Source organism: Balaenoptera musculus, chromosome 9, assembly GCF_009873245.2.
Source record: "Balaenoptera musculus isolate JJ_BM4_2016_0621 chromosome 9, mBalMus1.pri.v3, whole genome shotgun sequence".
NCBI classification, from domain to species: domain Eukaryota; kingdom Metazoa; phylum Chordata; class Mammalia; order Artiodactyla; family Balaenopteridae; genus Balaenoptera; species Balaenoptera musculus.
This window is the reverse complement of record NC_045793.1, coordinates 33,759,619-33,779,834: the sequence shown is the minus strand read 5'-3', so window position 1 is coordinate 33,779,834 and position 20,216 is coordinate 33,759,619. Positions and strand designations below refer to the sequence as shown.

Below are 20,216 nucleotides of genomic sequence, written 5' to 3'. Positions count from 1 at the left end.
AATTCTACCAATAATTCTATAACATCAGTTTAACCCAATTTCTGGATTTTTTTCAATGCAACAGATTGTTTAACTGAGGAGTCTAAATTTGTCAGGTGCTTTGGAGGTCTGTGTGCATGAACTTGAAATTTGAAGCCAAAACCACAAAATAACATGACATGACATAGCCAGTAAATAGCATATTATTTTTGTATTTCTCTTGGAATTATTTTATATGATGGTTATTACTGGTTCTGGGTATTTTTGAAATCCTGTAATTTTTAGCAAAGAAATGTCTAGATGTGACTCTGGTTCCTGAAACTCTAGCCAGTCATGGACCAAAAACATGCAGTTTTAAAATAAAATAATAAAGTTGGGATAACTGATGCTATTTTACATATATAGAAAATTTCAGACAATGAATTTTTATTTTGATTAAAAGTGCTGTATTAAAAAAAACCCTCTTGGGTTTGAGTATCAAGAATAAAAAGAAAAGTATACTATTATCATTTCTACACTATTTAAAGTGCAACTGAAAAACCAGCCCATCTTACAGTATCTTCCCAAGAGTAAAGATACTGAGTAGCTTAGTGAAGAATAGAGTAATAAGTTTTTTTTAAATTGATTTATTTTATTTTTATTTATTTTTGGCTGTGTTGGGTCTTTGTTGCTGTGTGCGGGCTTTCTCTAGTTGCGGTGAGCAGGGGCTACTCTTCGTTGCAGTACACGGGCTTCTCATTGAGGTGGTTTCTCTTGTTGTGGAGCACGGGCTCTAGGCGCACGGGCTTCAGTAGTTGTGGCACGGCGGGCTCAGCAGTGTGGCTCACAGGCTCTAGAGCGCAGGCTCAGTAGTTGTGGCACATGGGCTCAGTAGTTGTGGCTTGCAGGCTCTAGAGAGCAGGCTCAGTAGTTGTGCTGCATGCGCTTAGTTCCTCTGAGGCATGTGGGATCTTCGACCAGGACCAGGGCTCGAACTGTTTCCCCTGCATTGGCAGGTGGATTGTTAACCACTGCGCCACCAGGGAAGTCCCACCTTGAAGTATTGATGCCCAGTTGAATGTGAGGAGGAAAGGAGGTGAGGGAGAGGGAGGAATCTGGGTGGCATGATCCTCAGATTCCTGAATTAGGGAGCTGGAAGGGTGATGATGCCCATTCCCTGATGGAACTCTAGAAGGAAGAGCAGTTGGGGGTGAGGAAGTAATGAGTTCACTTTTGGATATGATGACCTTGGGGTGACTGTGCACCAGCCCACTGAGAGATGGTCAAGTGGTGGTGGGACATATCTGGGATGTCACTATTTCATGAATGGTCCCACTCAACAGCCACCCTTCACTCTTTATCTTTACCCTGCCTATACTACCAGTCACAAAGGCCTGTCAGTTCTACTTCCTTAATATGTAATTTCCACCTACATAAATCTTGGTCATTTGGATTAGTGTGTGCAATGCCAAATAACTGTGAACACCTTAGCATTTCTACAAGGCCCTTCAAGATCAGACACTCTTCAGCTTTATCCCTCTCAACACTACTCCATGTAGAGCCTGCACTCCAGCCATATTGAAGCAGCTGAGGCTCTCACGAGATCTTGTTCTCACTCAATTCTGTATCCGAGCACAAAGACATGTCTCCAACCCCAACCCCCATCTCTGGCTGCACATCAGGGAGAGGCAATGATGAGTAAGACAGGGCTGACCCTACAGGATCTCCTAGTAGATAATCAAAAAACTGTGGCTCAACTGAGTCAGATTTATGTCCCTTCTTTGAGGTTCACTGACAGCAAAAAGTCAGGCCTCAGGCTATTCATTTAAATTAAGTAGGCAAACCTATTGTAGAGAATCTGGTGGGTTACTTACTCATCACATAAAATAGATGTTTCATGTACTCATGTTGTTTTATTCTACTGAGAATCCAGGCATCATTGTTACATAAAAAATTGTTTGGTAGTATGCTGCAATAAATATCTATAAAAAAGTATGTGTGTGTCAATTTCTCTTATCCTTGCCTGTCTCACCGCTCTAGTAGATCAAATATATGGAGAAACCAGTAGCTGAGAGTGAGATCGGAATTAGTGAAAATGTAAGAGTAGTTCTATTATGTATGCCATAATACATAAAATACATGTAAAAAGTTAAAGGAGCTTGTTTTATTATGCGGAAACGACAAGTAAGCAAAACAAAATTTATAATAAAATATTCTCTTTAATGCTCAGAATTCTAAAAATGTCTTGGCTGTAGATTGGGTTACCTGCCATTGCTTTATTACTATCCAATACATAGAAAGTGAAATTATTTATGGACAGAAACAGAGTTTAAATTTTCATTTGGTAAAGGCAATGTTTCATTCAGTACAGACAAAAAACGTTTATAATTTACTTCTTGTTTAAAGTAGCCAGTTCAGAGTAAGCCAAAATTATCCCGGAGAATTGTTTATATTAAAAACAGGCTGAGAGTTGTTTGAACTGTCATCACCTCCCAGATTGGAAGATAAACATTCTTCTTGTCAAGATGTCTTTGGAAACCCCCTGTGCGGCTTCAAGGAAGACAAAACAAAGGTAAATAGTGTGCAACCCAAATCTTGCTTAACAGAATGATTTATCTTCAGGCCTACTAACCAGTGACAGGAGCACATGTAATTTTTTTCTAGTTGCTCCGGGTTTATTCATCCCTCTGAACCTAAATTCTGAGAGAAAGGAGTAGAGCGTTGCGTTTAAGACCTCATACGCTGGCATCCATCGCACTGCAAATGAATTTTGGCTCGAGCTGAAGGTAAACTGCTCAGTCACTTTGTGCCTCAGTTTCCCTTATCTATATAATGGAGACAGTGGAAGGAATTAGGTGAGATTATACAGACCTTGGAACAGTGCCTGACATACAGGAAACCCTCAACATATGTCAAGAGTTTCCCTCAGCGCGCCACTTGGCTTGTCTTTCTAAATATTAGCATAATATAAATGGCATCAGAACGTGAGGGGCAAGGGCCACGTGATCCTTCCACGAAAGCCACTTGTGGGGGCCTTCAAAGAGTTAGCATTAAGGCTGGGAAAAAAAGGCAAGCGCGTCCGCGGCTCGCGCGCGATTTCCCGCCGCGCCCGCGTCCCGGGCGACGGGCGAGCTCCGGGGGCGCCGGGGCCGCGGCGGCGGCAGCGGCGGCGCGAGCGGCGCCTCCGGGCCGGTGAATCATCCCTGCAGACACCGAGAGCCGCGGCAGCAGAGAGCAGCGCCGGAAAAATGGCTGAAGCGGGCACGGGCTTTCTGGAGCAGCTCAAGTCCTGCATAGTTTGGTCTTGGACTTATCTCTGGACCGTATGGTTCTTCATCGTCCTCTTCCTGGTCTACATCCTGCGGGTGCCCTTGAAAATCAACGACAATTTGAGCACAGGTAAGGCCCGGGCAGCCGGGCCCGCGGCGCTCGCCCCTCCCCCGCCCCGGAAAGTTAGTGCAACTCGCCCGGGGCCGCGACCAGCGGGGGCGGCCGGGCGCGCGCTCGAGGACGTGCCGGGTCCCGCGCACCGGATGCCCGCGGCCACCCGCCAAGGACGCGGCGCCTCGGCTGGCGGGGTAGACGGGGCGTGCGAGGGCGGCTGGCGGCCTTCGCGGCTCCGCGGCCCGCCGACCCCGCGGAGGAGGAGCTGCGCCGGCAGGCGGGCCCGGCCAGCGGCTGCCGCTCCTGCGCCCGAGGTGCTCGTCGGGCGGCGACCGAGGAGACGGAGGTCGGGAGGGAGGGAGTCCCCGCGGACGCCCCCTTGGCTGTCTGCGCGTGAATCCCGAGGGCTCCTCAGATTTGTACCGTGTCCTTCCTCACACGCTGTCGGCTGCGGGTGCAGAGCGTCCGAAGTGTAGTCGGACGAGGCGTGCCTCCCGCTCCCGGCGCGACTCGGCCGGTCGCGGGCGCCCCCGTGAGGGTGCTGCTCAGGGGTGCTCAGCGGCGAAGCCCCCAGAAGGAGTCGACCCCGCACCTGGGGCCAGGACTGCCCGCCTGTGAGCCCCCTGAGTTGCGGGCGAAGAGGCGTCTCTGTCTTTTAGACGGGGAGAGGGTTTCTCGAAGGTACTATCAGGGCTATGGATGACGTGTCAGATTACCAGACGGAATGTCAAAGGGACAAAAGGAGGGACAGGAAATCTGGAATTTATGATGGTTTTAAATGGTCTTAGCCCTTCTCTCTCCCTTCTCCCCGTCTGCATAAGGCGTTGGTAACTAGTCATGTTCAGGATCTTAGATAAAGCTCCACATGCTAAGAAGTGAGCCCCGCCATGTCTCCTCTCCACGGTCGTAAGTGCAGAAGGTAATTAAACAGGATCTTAAACTTGCAGCCAGCCAACTGAATCATTAAAAAACAACCACAGAGAAAACTCACACCAACAGTGACACTCCGGAGACAAATCAAAAACGCAAAGTATATTTTGCAGGAAGGGTTACAGTTCTTGAAGTCTGGAAATAGTTGTGGGACTCGTTAGAAAGGTCTTTTCTTTTTTAAAATTTCACAGTAATTTGAGTAATCCTTACAGTCTTGAATGAATACATATGTATTCTACCTAATGTGTGATTTACATACTCCGGGAGTCAGGGGTCTGGAAATGCATTTTCCTCTGTGTTGTTAACTGCACTAAAACAATTTTTAGAATGTTTGAGATAATGTAGTCATTTTGTTAGGTACTTGTGCTTTTATTTATTTATTTATTTTTAATTTTTAAATTTATTTATTTTTGGCTGCATTGGGTCTTTGTTGCTGCGCATGGGCTTTCTCTAGTTGCTGCGAGCGGGGGCTACTCTTCTTTGTGGTGTGCGGACTTCTCATTGCGGTGGCTTCTCTTGTTGCAGAGCACGGGCTCTAGGTGCGCGGGCATCAGTAGTTGTGGCACGCAGGCTCAGTAGTTGTGGTGCGCAGGCTCAGTAGTTGTGGTGCGTGGGCTTAGTTACTCCGCGGCATGTGGGATCTTCCCGGATTAGGGCTCGAACCCATGTCCCCTGCATTGGCAGGCGGATTCTTAACCACTGCGCCACCAGGGGAGTCCCTACTTGTGCTTTTAAATACTAAACCTCATATACCTTGATTTCTTTAACTTGAACTCATGTTCATATTCACATTTGTTTCATAGTATCCCTTGGGATGGTACTCCTGGGGTACAGATAGGATTCTGCATCATCTTGCCATTTTTATAGGAGTTGCTCAGCCCTTGGATTCAGTCATCCTAGTGATGATAGCTTTCTGGCTTTTCCATCTGTTAGAGTGGTTGCTTATCAGAGTATTCTTCCTTGCTTTTGATTTCCTTGCCTTTGGCAAATATATCTCTAAGATACCTTCACCTTGCAGCATGTGGGGCCTTAGTTCCATGTGGGATCTTAGTTCCCCAACCAGGGATGGAAACCGGGCGCCCTGCATTGGAAGGCAGGGTCTTAACCACTGGACCACTGGCGAAGTCCCCAAAGTTTTGTTATTTTAAGAAGTTGCTTGAATATATGAGGCCATGGAGTCTTATATTTATTGGTAAGTGGGTTTGATTTTTTTCTCCCAAAAAATTCATTGTAAGGTTTAAAAAATGTGAACGTTTCTCATTTAATACACATTTAAAATTTTTATTTCAGAACACACATTTGTAATACTACATTTTCTTAAAGCAGGTTAAATAATCATCTACGTGTATATATGTGTGCATGTGCCCATAAGAGCCACATACCAATGCTTTATACAGAACAGGCAAGAAGCAAAATACCTATTGGGAATATGTGTAATTTTTAAAAATATTTATTTATTTATTTATTTGGCCTCCCCGGGTCTTAGTTGCAGGTCTTGGGATCTTCTTTGCCACATGCGGGATCTTTAGTTGTGGCATGCAGAATCTTTAGTTGCGGTGTGAGGGAATCTTTTAGTTGCAACTTTTGGGATTTGGTCCCTGACCAGGGATCGAACCCGGTCCCCCTGCATTGGGAGTGCGAAGTCTTGACCACTGCACCACCAGGGAAGTCCCAATATGTGTAATTTTTAAGGAAGAAACTTGTTAGGTCCTCTCCCAGCAACTTTAAATCTAGTATTTCTCACAAACACCTTTGTTAATTAGCATTAGGATCATTTCTCATTTGGGCTTCTAAGAGACAGAGAAAATATGAAGACGAGATACGAGATTCAGGCCGTCTGGGCTGAATCTCATCAGACACATGATAGAGGGAACCGGAGACTATTTATACCAGTGATGCTGGACTTCTGTTTTCAGTGTGGTTTTACGTACATTTTAGTCATAAAAGAAGGTAAAGGAGAAGCACACAGAGAGTACCTCTCTCTTTGCCACTTATGTGAGAAGGTAAGGGGAGAAGGGGACATTGGATCCTCCTGTCGTGGAACTTGTCCTTTCAGGGAGATCTAAATGGGTTCTAATGGGACTAATTTTGCTGTTCCTAAGCGCTATGGTGCTTGCCTCTTCCTGTGATGATGAAAGCACATGTCCCTGGAGAGGCTGCTGAATCTAGAGCTGCTTTTAGGAAGCCGTGGGTGGCTCAGGCCTCCTTCCTTAGGGAAGCTGACACTATTGACTGATTTGCAGATATTGAAAAATCCTTGCATCCCTGGGATAAATTCCACCTGATCATGGTGTATGATCCTTTTAATGTATTGTTGGATTTGGTTTGCTAGCATTTTTTTGAGGATTTTTGCGTCTATGTTCATCAGTGATATTGGCCTGTAATTTCCTTTTTTTGTGATATCTTTGTATGGTTTTTTTTTTTAAATTTTTGAACATTATTCTATTTATTTTTTTATACAGCAGGTTCTTATTAGTCATCCATTTTATACACCTCAGTGTATACATGTCAATCCCAATCTCCCAATTCATCACACCACCACCCCCACACCCCACTGCTTTCCCCCCTTGGTGTCCATATATCTGTTCTCTACATGTGTCTCCATTTCTGCCCTGCAAACCGGTTCATCTGCACCATTTTTCTACATTCTACATATATGCGTTAATATACGATATTTGTTTTTCTCTTTCTGACTTACTTCATTCTGTGTGACAGTCTCTAGATGCATCCACGTCTCTACAAATGACCCAATTTCGTTGCTTTTTATGGATAAGTAATATTCCATTGTATATATATATATACCACATCTTCTTTATCCATTCGTCTGTCGATGGGCACTTAGGTTGCTTCCATGACCTGGCTATTGTAAATAGTGCTGCAATGAACATTGGGGTGCATGTGTCTTTTTGAATTATGCTTTTCTCTGAGTATATGCCCAGTAGTGGGATTGCTGGGTCATATGGTAGTTCTATTTTTAGTTTTTTTAAGGAACCTCCATACTGTTCTCCATAGTGGCTGTATCAATTTACATTCCCACCAACAGTGCAAGAGGGTTCCCTTTTCTCCACACCCTCTCCAGCATTTGTTGTTTGTAGATTTTCTGATGATGCCCATTCTAACTGGTGTGAGCTGATACCTCATTGTAGTTTTGATTTGCATTTCTCTAATAATTAGTGATGTTGAACAGGTTTTCATGTGCTTCTTGGCCATCTGTATGTCTTCTTTGGAGAAATGTCTATTTAGGTCTTCTGCCCATTTTTGGATTGGGTTGTTTGTTTTTTTAACATTGAGCTGCATGAGCTGTTTATATATTTTGGAGATTAATCCTTTGTTCATTGATTTGTTTGCAACTATTTTCTCCCATTGTGAGGGTTGTCTTTTCGTCTTGTTTATGGTTTCCTTTGCTGTGCAAAAGCTTTGAAGTTTCATTAGGTCCCATTTGTTTATTTTTGTTTTTATTTCCATTACTCTAGGTGGTGGATCAAAAAAGATCTTGCTGTGATTTATGTCAAAGAGTGTTCTTCCTATGTGTTCCTCTAAGAGTTTTATAGTGTCTGGTCTTACATTTAGGTCTCTAATCCATTTTGAGTTTATTTTTGTGTATGGTGTTCGGGAGTCTTCTGATTTCATTCTTTTACATGTAGCTGTCTAGTTTTCCCAGCACCACTTACTGAAGAGATTGTCTTTTCTCCGTTATATATACTTGCCTCCTCTGTCATAGATTAGTTGACCATAGGTGCGTGGGTTTATCTCTGGGCTTTCTGTCTTGTTCCATTGATCTATATTTCTGTTTTTGGGCCACTACCATATTGTCTTGATTACTGTAGCTTTGTAGTATAGTCTAAAGTCAGGGAGTCTGATTCCTCCAGCTCCGTTTTTTCCCCTCAAGACTGCTTTGGCTATTTGGGGTCTTTTGTGTCTCCATACAAATTTTAAGATTTTTTGTTCTAGTTCTGTAAAAAATGCCATTGGTAATTTGATAGGGATTGCATTGAATCTGTAGATTGCTTTGGGTAGTATAGTCATTTTCACAATATTGATTCTTCCAATCCAAGAACATGGTATATTTCTCCATCTGTTCATATCATCTTTAATTTCTTTCATCAGTGTCTTATAGTTTTCTGCATACAGGTCTTTTGTCCCCCTAGGTAGGTTTATTCCTAGGTATTTTATTCTTTTTGTTGCAATGGTAAATGGGAGTGTTTCCTTAATTTCTTTTTCAGATTTTTCATCATTAGGAATGATGAGATAGGAATGCAAGAGATTTCTGTGCAGTAATTTTGTATCCTGCAACTTTACCAAATTCATTGATTAGCTCTTGTAGTTTTCTGGTGGCATCTTTAGGATTCTCTATATATAGTATCATGTCATCTGCAAACAGTGACAGTTTTACTTCTTCTTTTCCAATTTGTATTCCTTTTATTTCTTTTTCTTCTATGATTGCCGTGACAAGGACGTCCAAAACTATGTTGAATAATAGTGGTGAGAGTGGACATCCTTGTCTTGTTCCTGATCTTAGAGGAAATGCTTTCAGTTTTTCACCTTTGAGAATGATGTTTGCTGTGGGTTTGTCATATGTGGCCTTTAATATGTTGAGGTAGGTTCCCTCTATGCCCACTTTCTGGAGAGTTTTTATCATAAATGGGTGTTGAATTTTGTCGAAAGCTTTTTCTGCATCTATTAAGATGATCATACGGTGTTTATTCTTCAATTTGTTAATATGGTTTATCACATTGATTGATTTGCGTATATTGAAGAATCCTTGAATCCCTGGGATAAATCCTGCTTGATCATGTTGTATGATCCTTTTAATGTGTTGGTGGATTCTGTTTGCTAGTATTTTGTTGAGGATTTTTGCATCTATATTCATCACTGATATTGTTCTGTAATTTTCTTTTTTTTGTAGTATCTTTGTCTGGTTTTGGTATCAGGGTGATGGTGGCCTCATAGAATGAGTTTAGGAGTGTTCCTTCCTCTGCAGTTTTTTGGAAGAGTTTGAGAAGGATGGATGTTAGCTCTTCTCTAAATGTTTGATAGAATTCACCTGTGAAGCCATCTGGTCCTGGACTTTTGTTTGTTGGAAGATTTTTAATCACAGTTTCAATTTCCTTACTTGTGATTGGTCTGTTCATATTTTCTATTTCTTCCTGGTTCAGTCTTGGAAGGTTATACCTTTCTAAGAATTTGTCCATTTCTTCCAGGTTGTCCATTTTATTGGCATAGAGTTGCTTGTAGTAGTCTCTTAGGATGCTTTGTATTTCTGCAGTGTCTGTTGTAACTTCTCCTTTTTCATTTCTAATTGTATTGATTTGAGTCCTCTCCCTCTTTTTCTTGATGATTCTGGCTAATGGGTTATCAATTTTGTTTATCTTCTCAAAGAACCAGCTTTTAGTTTTATTGATCTTTGCTATTGTTTTCTTTGTTTCTATTTCATTTATTTCTGCTCTGATCTTTATGATTTCCTTCCTTCTGCTAACTTTGAGTTTTGTTTGTTCTTCTTTCTCTGGTTCCTTTAGGTTTAAGGTTAGATTGTTTATTTGAGATTTTTCTTGTTTCTTGAGGTAGGCTTGTATAGCTATAAACTTCCCTCTTAGAACTGCTTTTGGCGCATCCCATAGGTTTTGGATGGTCGTGTTTTCATTGTCATTTTTCTCTAGGTATTTTTTGATTTCCTCTTTGATTTCTTCAGTGATCTCTTGGTTATTTAGTAAAGTGTTGTTTAGCCTCCCTGTGTTTGTGATTTTTACATTTTTTTCCCTGTAATTGATTTCTAATCTCACAGCTTTGTGGTCAGAAAAGATGCTTGATATGATTTCAGTTTTCTTAAATTTACTAAGGCTTGATTTGTGACCCAAGATGTGATCTATCCTGGAGAATGTTCCATGTGCACTTGAGAAGAAAGTGTAATCTGCTGTTTTTGGATGGAATGTCCTATAAATATCAATTAAATCTGTCTGGTCTGTTGTGTCATTTAAAGCTTGTGTTTCCTTATTAATTTTGTGTTTGTATGATCTATCCATCGGTGTAAGTGAGATGTTAAAGTCCACCACTATTATTGTGTTACTGTCGATTTCCTCTTTTATAGCTGTTAGCAGTTACCTTATGTATTGAGGTGCTCCTATGTTGGGTGCATATATATTTATAATTGTTATATCTTTTTCTTGGATTGATCCCTTGATCATTATGTAGTGTCCTTCCTTGTCTTTTGTAACATTCTTTCTTTTAAAGTCTATTTTATCTGATATGAGTATTGCTACTCCAGCTTTCTTTTGATTTCCATTTGCATGGAATATCTTTTTCCATCCCCTCACTTTCAGTCTGTATGTGTCCCTAGGTCTAAAGTGGGTCTCTTGTAGACAGCATATATATGGGTCATGTTTTTGTATTCATTCAGTGAGCCTGTGTCTTTTGGTTGGAGCAGTTAATCCATTCACATTTAATTATTGAAATGTATGTACCTATGACCATTTTCTTAATTGTCTTGGGTTTGTTTTTGTAGGTCCTCTTCTTCTCTTGCGTCTCCCACTTAGAGAAGTTCCTTTAGCATTTGTTGTAGAGCTGGTTTGGTGGTGCTGATTTCTCTTAGCTTTTGCTTGTCTGTAAAGCTTTTGATTTCTCCATCAAATCTGAATGAGATCCTTGCTGGGTAGAGTAATCTTGGTTGTAGGTTCTTCCCTTTCATTACTTTAAGTATATCATGCCGCTCCCTTCTGGCTTGTAAAGTTTCTGCTGAGAAATCAGCTGTTAACCTTATGGGGGTTCCCTTGTATATTATTTCACTTTTCCCTTGCTGCTCTCAATAATTTTTCTTTGTCTTTAATTTTTGCAATTTGATTACTATGTGTCTCGGCGTGTTTCTCCTTGGGTTTATCCTATATGGGACTCTGCACTTCCTGGACTTGGGTGACTATTTCCTTTCCCATGTTAGGGAAGTTTTTGACTATAATCTCTTCAAATATTTTCTCTGGTCCTTTCTCTCTCTCGTCTTCTTCTGGGACCCCTATAATGCGAATGTTGTTGTGTTTAATGTTTTCGCAGAGGTCTAATAGGCTGTCTTCATTTCTTTTCATTCTTTTTTCTTTATTCTGTTCTGCAGCAGTGAATTCCACCATTCTTCCAGGTCACTTATCCGTTCTTCTGCCTCAGTTATTCTGCTATTGATTCCTTCTAGTGTACTTTTCATTTCAGTTATTGTATTGGTCATCTCTGTTTGTTTGTTCTTTAATTCTTCTAGATCTTTGTTAAACATTTCTTGCATCTTCTTGATCTTTGCCTCCATTCTTTTCTGAGGTCCTGGATCATCTTCACTATCATTATTCTGAATTCTTTTTCTGGAAGGTTGCCTATCTCCACTTCATTTAGTCGTTTTTCTGGGGTTTTATCTTGTTCTTTCATCTGGTACATAGCCCTCTGCCTTTTCATCTTGTCTGTCTTTCTGTGAATGTGGTTTTTGTTCCACAGGCTGCAGGATTGTAGTTCTTCTTGCTTCTGCTGTCTGCCCTCTGTTGGATGAGGCTATCTAAGAGGCTTGTGTAAGTTTCCTGATAGGAGGGACTGGTGGTGGGTAGAGCTGGCTGTTGCTATGGTGAACAGAGCTCAGTAAAACTTTAATCCGCTTGTCTGCTAATGGGTGGGGCTGGGTCCCCTCCCTGCTGGTTTTTTGGCCTGAGGCGACCCAACAGTGGAGCCTACCCAGGCTCTTTGGTGTGGCTAATGGCGGACTTTGGGAGGGCTCACACCAAGCAGTACTTCCCAGAACTTCTGCTGCCAGTGTCCTTGTCCTCACGGTGAGACGGAGCCACCCTCTGCCTCTGCAGGAGACCTTCCAACACTGGCAGGTAGGTCTGGTTCAGTCTCTTTGGGGTCACTGCTTCTTCCCCTGGGTCCCGATGCGCACACTACTTTGTGTGTGCCCTCCAAGAGTGGAGTCTCTGTTTCCCCCAGTCCTGTCTAAGTCCTGCAATCAAATCCCGCTAGCCTTCGAAGTCTGATTCTCTAGGAATTCCTCCTCCCGTTGCCGGACCCCCAGGTTCAGAAGCCTGACGTGGGGCTCAGAACCTTCACTCCAGTGCGTGGACTTCTGTGGTATAAGTGTTCTCCAGTTTGTGAGTCACCCAAGCAGCAGTTATGGGATTTGATTTTATTGTGATTGCACCCCTCCTACCATCTCATTGTGGCTTCTCCTTTGTCTTTGGATGTGGGTTATCTTTTTTGGTGAGTACCAGTGTCTTCCTGTCAATGATTGTTCAGTAGTTTGTTGTGATTCCCGTGTTCTCGCAGGAGGGAGTGAGAGCATGTCCTTCTACTCCGCCATCTTGAACCAATCTCCTTTGTATGGTTTTGGTGTCAGGGTGATGTTGGCTTCAAAGAATGAGTTTGGAAGTGTTTCTTCCTCTGCAATTTTTTGGAATAGTTTGAGGAGGGTAGGTGTTAACTGTTCTCTGAATGTTTGGTAGAATTCACCTGTGAAACCATCTTCTGTTTTGTTGGGAGCTTTTAAATTTAAATCTTATAATGAAAAATGAATTTAGGAAAGACGTAGGAGAAAACAAACATATTAGGAATAGCACACAGTGGTTAGTTTGATAATTGATTTTTGATGTTCTGCCCTTGAGTCAGATAGGAGAATGTTAAAATAGTTCTATGATTTACTGAAAATATAATGAACTTTTAAGAAGATTTTTAAAAACCCCAAATTATATTGTTACTTGTTAGTTTTCAAGTGAATTAATTATCCTAAAACAATGCTTTTCCAAAAGGGCAGAAAATTAATTGTAGATAGGAGCAGTCATGCATGATATTATTCAAGAAAAACAGTAGCGTAGATTAATCTTTAAAAAATAGCACCATTACTTGCTTTATATTGTGGTGTTGACAGCGCTTTCTCATCTACCCTGTGTTCTGAGGTTTTAGATGCTGAATTTAAAACACTTTGCACCTTTTCTTAAATATATACCTTTGCCATTTTTGCACCAAGCAGCGTAAGTGATTTTCCAGCTCTGTGTCTGTTTCCTGAAAAGCAAGTTTTCAAAGATCTTTAAATCCTATTTCATTCCTTTTGGAAAGCAAATATAATAGTCTGACCTAAGTTTAAGATTCTTTATGTTATAAAACTTTTTTTGGTGTTAATTAAGATGATAAATACAGATGCAAAACTTATATTACTGAATGGAGATATACATAACTTCAGGTGCAGCTCAGATTTGAGTATTTTCGTATTGGAAATAGTTGCTCTAAACTTAATGCTCTGGATTTCTTGTCCTGAGGGCCTTGTTGCAGTTTACTTATGTTTTTGACCCTGATGTGCCTGTTGTCTACAATCTTTTCCCCACCTGTAAATCCCACCTATCCTTCAAGGACCACCTTGCATGCTGCCTTCTGATTCTTTCAACCCAATGTGATATTTCCTCCAGTTTTCAGTGTATATTTTCTGAGAGGCATGTTGGCACTTTTTACCTTGCATGAATTATGGTTGTGTATGTTTAATATATGCTTCAGTGTTTGTGTATATGTGTCTCTCTTTCTGTATACATGTTTTACAGCTTCTACTAGACTCTAGTTCTTCATTTTCCACTGTACTTCCTTGAACATAATGGTTCCTTACCATTCATTGGATGAATCAATCTCCAAGTTGTGGTGTACCCAGTGAGGTGGGATTAGAATAATGGAATTGGTCAAACACATTACTGGGTATGGGCCTCATTTAAGTTTTCAGCTTTAGATCGAGGTCAGAAACTGTCACAAAAACTTAAGGAATTCCATGGTGAGTCATATGTATCTAATCCGTGGTGGTCCAGTTTATGAACACATAAAAAGACAATTTTATGATGGTCAGCTTTGAGATGAGGATCTATCCCAGCCATCTTACTTGCCCTTACTTATTTTTGGAGACATTTCTCTCAACCATAATGAAGCAATCTGAATGATACTTTTTTCCTTAGGCCCTCAGTTTCCGTACACGTTTAATGATAGCTTTATATTCCTTAAAATCCTTTCTAGCTCCAGAATTCTGCTTCAGTGCCTTGGGATAATTTTCATTGAGTGCAGAGTCTATAACCAAGCAAATACATGGACTTAATGAACATATATGTTTTTCCCAGGTTGGATTCTAATTCTTAGTAAATACAACTCCAAATTTTATGTGGCTTCCTTCAGTGGCTTTCCATTTCACTGAAAATAAAATCAAAATATGTTATCCTGGCTTACAAAGTCTGGTGACATGACCCCTACCTACCTCTCCTATCTGAACTTTGCCACATTCTTGAGGTGATTGTCCTTCAGACAATTGTGATTCTTTCTTATTCTTAAACATGCCTTGCTTGTTCTTACCTTGTGACCTTTGCACTAGCTGTGTCCTCCACCCGGAACATTTTCCTACTTGATTTTTATGCGATAGTGTTTTTACTATTCACATCTCTGCTTAAATTCACTTCTTTTGAGAGGCTTTCCCTGATGATCCAATCTACAGTGACCATTCAGTCATATAATACCACCAGATTTGAATTCTGTGTATATCACTTAGCACTGTTTGTAATAGTTCTTGTTTGTTTATTTATTTGCTGCATTCTCATGGTTTCCCCCCATGTGGTTGTAAACTCCATGAGAGTAGGGACCTCATTTGTTATGTTTTATCTGTCTTGTGGTTCCTCAGGATCTTGAACAGTGAGTGTTTGGGCCTAACATATGCTTAGCATGTATTTGTTGAATGGATGAAAAACCATGTCAGTTGGTTGTGGTGACTCAGAAGTAACACAGTCCTGTAGGAAATGATTTTGGAATATATCATGTAGTAATTTCTTATAAGATTTAGAACTGTGTTTACTGACTCTAAGTTATAAAGATTACCTTGAAATGTTTACTAAAGTTCCAAAATATTAATACATTTTGATCCATTTTTAGGGGTAGAATTTTAAAGAAGGCTATCCTTCTGGTCCGTACTGTGCAGCAAATTTAATACAAAAGGTGTTAAAAGTCAAAAATTGATTGCATTGGGAGCCAATTTGTGTAACATAACCTGGAACTTCAAACAAGGGAATTTGCAGAGTTAAGTGCCTCATATTATCTGTAAGGATGGAACTTGGGGTTCTACCAACACGGAAAAAGTTCTTGTCTGTCTGGAAGGATAGAGTAATAGAAGAAATACTTTGCTGGGACATTTTTAAGAACAATATTGTCAGGCATTATGAAACTTAACAGAAACATAATTTCAAGTGATTAGAAATACTTAAGCACAATTAATTTAGTTCATGTATTTGTATATTCCCTTCTATAACTATAGAAACCATTTCTAAGTTTATATGAGAAGCCAGAGTGAACATAGTGTTAGTGTTATAGAAATTTGCTTTATGGCCAATTTTACTGAAGTACTTCTTTCTCCATAAAGTACTGTATATATATTGAAAGAAAAAAATACCAGCTGTGATGAGATGAAAGGAGCATTGGATTTAGAAGATTTGAGTTCGAATTCCAGGTTGCCAATTGTTGGATAACTTGGACAAATTACTTTGTAAGACTCTTTCCTCATTTATATTATGAGGAGAGTAATCTCTATTTCATAGTTTTATTTTGAACTGTAAATGAGATAACCTTTAGCACTGAGCCTTGAGCACAGCACAAAAATATTAGCGATCGTATATCGTGTACCTGGTTATTCTAGTCCATTTCACTGACTCTGAACTGTGTTCATTCATTGGTGAATTCATTCATCCACTGGTTTGTTTATTCATTCATTTGGAGTGGCAGATGCCAGTAAAATTGAAGTTACATTATTCCTGTTAATTATTATTTGGACACACAGTCTCACGTCAGTTATATTTCTCCCAGTTTCTGCACTTGCTTTCTGTGCTGAACAATGAACATCCTCTAATTTACTGCCTTGTTCACTAGTGCTTCTAGGTATATTTTGTTCCCTATGATTAAGGATCATGCATGGTAGAAGTCACATCTTAAAAATAAGATCGAGTGAAAATCTGTTGGTTGGAACTAGGAAGGGATGCGGAACTAACGTTTACTGAGTTCTTAAATGAGCCAGGCTCTGTGCTGCCTGCTTTATCATTGGTTGTTAGGCTCCCTGGGCTTGTCTACGAGTCTGGTTATATCCCATATAAACAGCTATATAACTGATATTCTCTTTGTACATGTGGAATGAAAATTGTTCAAAGCAGAACAAGTATTGTTATAATACTAGTTGTCCTGTTAAAGAAAGCAACACAAATGAACTCATTAAAACATGTATTTTGATGGGAAAGCAACTTTATGAATGAGGATGAGAACTTGGTGGGAACTCTTGGAAGGGACTGTTTCTTGAGTATACTTGGAAGAGCTTGAGAGCAGGAATTATGACTTTTTCATCTTTGTATTTCCATCATATGGTCATTGCTGGTGATGATACATGAAAAGATGAATGCATGAATAACCTTGGGTGTTTTTAAGGCTTTCCAAGATCGATGGCACTGGTGGTCCTTTTCTTAGTTCACTTTACCACCTAAGGTTTTCTTTACCTCAGTTCAGAGGTGTATTGCTAATGCTCAGCACTCAAGGCTGGGCTTGTTATTTGGCTCACAAATGAAACTCAGAGAGATAGAAGGAATGTAAATTGGCGCAGCCACTGTGGGAAACAGTATGGATGTTTCTCAAAAAGTAAAAATAGAACTAACATATGACCCAGCAATTCCACTCCTGGGTATATATCAGAAAAGAACAAAAACACTAACTCAGAAAGATACATGTACCCCAATGTTCATAGCAGCATTATTTACAATTGCCAAGATATGGAAGCAATCTAAATGTCCATCATCAGATGAATGGATAAAGCAGTGGTATATATATATATACAATGGAATACTATTCAGCCATAAAAAAAAAGAAATTTTGCCATTTGCAGCAGCATGGGTGGACTTGGAGGGCATGATGCTAAGTAAAATAAGTCAGAGAAAGACAAATACTGTATGATATCACTTATATGTGGAATCTAAAAAATACAGCAAACTAGTGAATATAACAAAAAAGAAGCAGACTCATAGATATAGAGAACAAACTAGTGGTTACCAGTGGGAAGAGGGGAGGGGGAAGAGGGAAGGGGCAATATAAGGGTGGGAGAGTGGGAGGCACAAACTATTGAGTGTAAGGCTCAAGGATGTATTGTACAACAGGGGGGATATAGCCAATATGTTGTAATAACTGTAAATGGAAATTACCTTTAAAAATTGTATTAAAAATAAATAAATTAATTAAAAATATAAATTAAAAGAAAGAATATCTAAGAATTGCACTAAGCAGGATAATGAACTATTGGATTGTTTGTAGCCACACTACTGAATGTCTGTTTGTTGTAATCATGAAATAATATCTGCCAACATCCTTATTGTATTTGAGATGTCATTGTAAAGATATCTATAAAGCATTTTGAGTTTCCTGGTAGGGAGGGCATATGTAATGAAATTCGTTTTTTATGTTACAGTGGATCAGGGCAGCTTCTCATGTGTTATAGTTAGCAGTCATTCAAATATGGCGGGCTTTCCTGCACTACCTGCTGTGCTAAAATAAGAAACTGACAGGGCCATTCAGCTCTAGCAGTATGTCATACTAGCTGTGGCTGAGGCCAAAAGGGTCACTGTTTTAACTGTAGTTACTAAACCTCTCAGCAAAATAAGGCAACATTTATCTGTGGGAATATTTGTTTTCCCTCTGAATTTTAAGAAATTGAAGGTGTACTAGTAACAAGTATACTCTGTGGAGAACCCTAACTTTGTTCCATAAGTTGACTTCCAAATCTAATAAAGGATCTTGGTTAAGTGTCACTCTTTCTGAAATTTTGAGCAAGCCTGTAGAGAACTTTAAAGGAATCTCTTAGGTCAGTGAGCAAGGACTCTTTTTTTTTTTTTTTTTTTTTTTTTTTTTTAGTTAAGACGCTTAACAATTTAAAATAGCATGTGGGCTTCCCTGGTGGCACAGTGGTTGGGAATCCGCCTGCCAATGCAGGGGACACGGGTTCAAGCCCCGGTCTGGGAAGATCCCACATGCCGTGGAGCAACTAAGCCTGCGAACCACAACTACTGAGCCCGCGTGCCACAACTACTGAGGCCCACGCGCCTAGAGCCCAAGCTCCTCAACAAGAGAAGCCACTGCAATGAGAAGCCCGCGCACCACAACGAAGAGTAGGTCCTGCTCGCCACAACCAGAGAAAAGCGTGCACGCAGCCACGAAGACCCAATGCAGCCAAAACCAATAAATAAATAAAAATAAATAAATTTATAAAAAAAATTAAAAATTGTAAAAAATAAAATAGCACGAACAGTTGACATGCTCTGAGGCATAAAAGTCTTAAAAAAAGGAAGTGGCTTTTAAAAATAAGCAGTTTGAATCTGAATCTACATGTAATCTAGAATTAGAGGGGGTTTTGCTTTGTTTTATTTTGAAGTCAGTTGTAATACCATTCTAAAATGTTATTTTATTAGCAGTAGGTAATAGTAGAATGCTTACATTTCTTCCCTCTGTTAAGCTTTTCCAGTTTCTAGTCTCCTTCTCTTGGAAATGAGAGAATGAAATTTACTTCCCCACAAAATTGATCTTTTTCATTTATTTGATAGGTGCTGTTTATTGGGCATTACTAATAGAACTAACAAAATAATGCTCTTGGGGTGTTTTGCAATTTATTACACCCACTTGACTCAATTGGTGCCCTTTCCGTGACATATATGTAGATTCTGGTAGTGTCACGTAGTAAGAACTGGTGTGATCTGCTTTGTACTTTTCGCCTGGGCATTGCTGGAAGGGGAGGGAAATTGCTATCCTCTATCATTGACATCTTTTATTTAAAATAAAACAAATTTTGCTTATCTCAGTTCAGGCTCAGAGTACTTGACATTATGGTTTAGAGAGAAACATTTTTCTTAGCTTATTTGGCTCTTTTAGCAAGGACAGTGTTTTTAATTGTACCCTTACATTTGAGAGATAAGTCTGAGAGGCTAAATTACAGTTCTTAAATATTAGAAACTTGCTTCTCAATTGTTTTTTCTCCAAACTGGAAGTTGTATATGCATTATCATTCAGTAAAAGCCTGAATATAGCAAATCTAATCAATTGGAGAAGGTTATTAACTTAAGAATAAGTTTTTTTCTTTTACATTATTTGAATAATCAGTTTCTTCAAGGGAAAGTACAGAAATGATGACAACATAACATAAATTAAGTTTGAGCAAAGATATGCAGACATAAATTAGTTTTAGCTGTAAAAGTATTCCTAAAAATGTTTGGTTTTTACACAAACAGGGTTTTTTTTTTTTATTGCCTTGCCTCAGAAAATAATGTAACAGTTAATTTCTGGTAGATTTTAAAAACAGTTAAAAGAATTTTAATTCCTAAAAATGATCATTTTTAGTTCTAACCATGACAATATATGTGATGGAGAAGAGTAATTTAAATATTTAAAAAATATAAGACAAATAACGTGTTACTCTTCAGGGTGGTGAGGAACTAAATTCAAAGCTTGCATGAAAACTGACCAGCTGCTAAGAGAAAACAAAGATTTATTATTGCTCAATCCAAAGGGAAAACTTAAATGATATTAGTAAGTACAGTGATTGCAGGCTGGGAATAGCCGGGGAAATGGAGTTGTGTAACAGTTGTCACAGGCAAGGGCTTTTCTCTACCACCTCTTGAACATTATAACCATCTGTTGTCTCATGTCTAGCTCACTTTCTAGGAACAAACATGAGCTAGTAGTGAAATATAAAATCCTTTTTAATGTATATTATTCTGTTTGTAACACCTGCAAAAACAAAAGAAGATATGAAAATATTTAGATATTAAGACAGTATTTTATTAATGCATTATATGCCGTTGTTAGTCATTTATTATTTTGATAAAATGTGTTATATTTCATTAAAAATATGCTATTGATACATGAATGCTATTGATACTTGGCTTTACAGAAATCTCCTTTTA

At 39.6% G+C, this 20,216-nt stretch overlaps 1 protein-coding gene across 5 annotated transcripts in view; it reads left to right on the top strand.

The window, feature by feature from the left end:
• Nucleotides 1–2,138: 2,138 nt before the first annotated feature.
• Nucleotides 2,139–20,216, top strand: part of ST7 (suppression of tumorigenicity 7) — a 262,861-nt gene continuing 244,783 nt past the window's right edge. For 2 of the 5 annotated variants that reach the window (XM_036863757.1, XM_036863754.1), the window contains exon 1: nucleotides 2,142–3,357. In XM_036863757.1, coding sequence (XP_036719652.1) covers nucleotides 3,207–3,357 — 151 coding nt within the window. In that variant the 5' untranslated portion in view covers nucleotides 2,142–3,206. Of the gene's footprint in view, nucleotides 3,358–20,216 lie in introns of all 5 variants that reach the window. The other 3 variants (XM_036863758.1, XM_036863755.1, XM_036863760.1) reach the window with 2 other exon arrangements.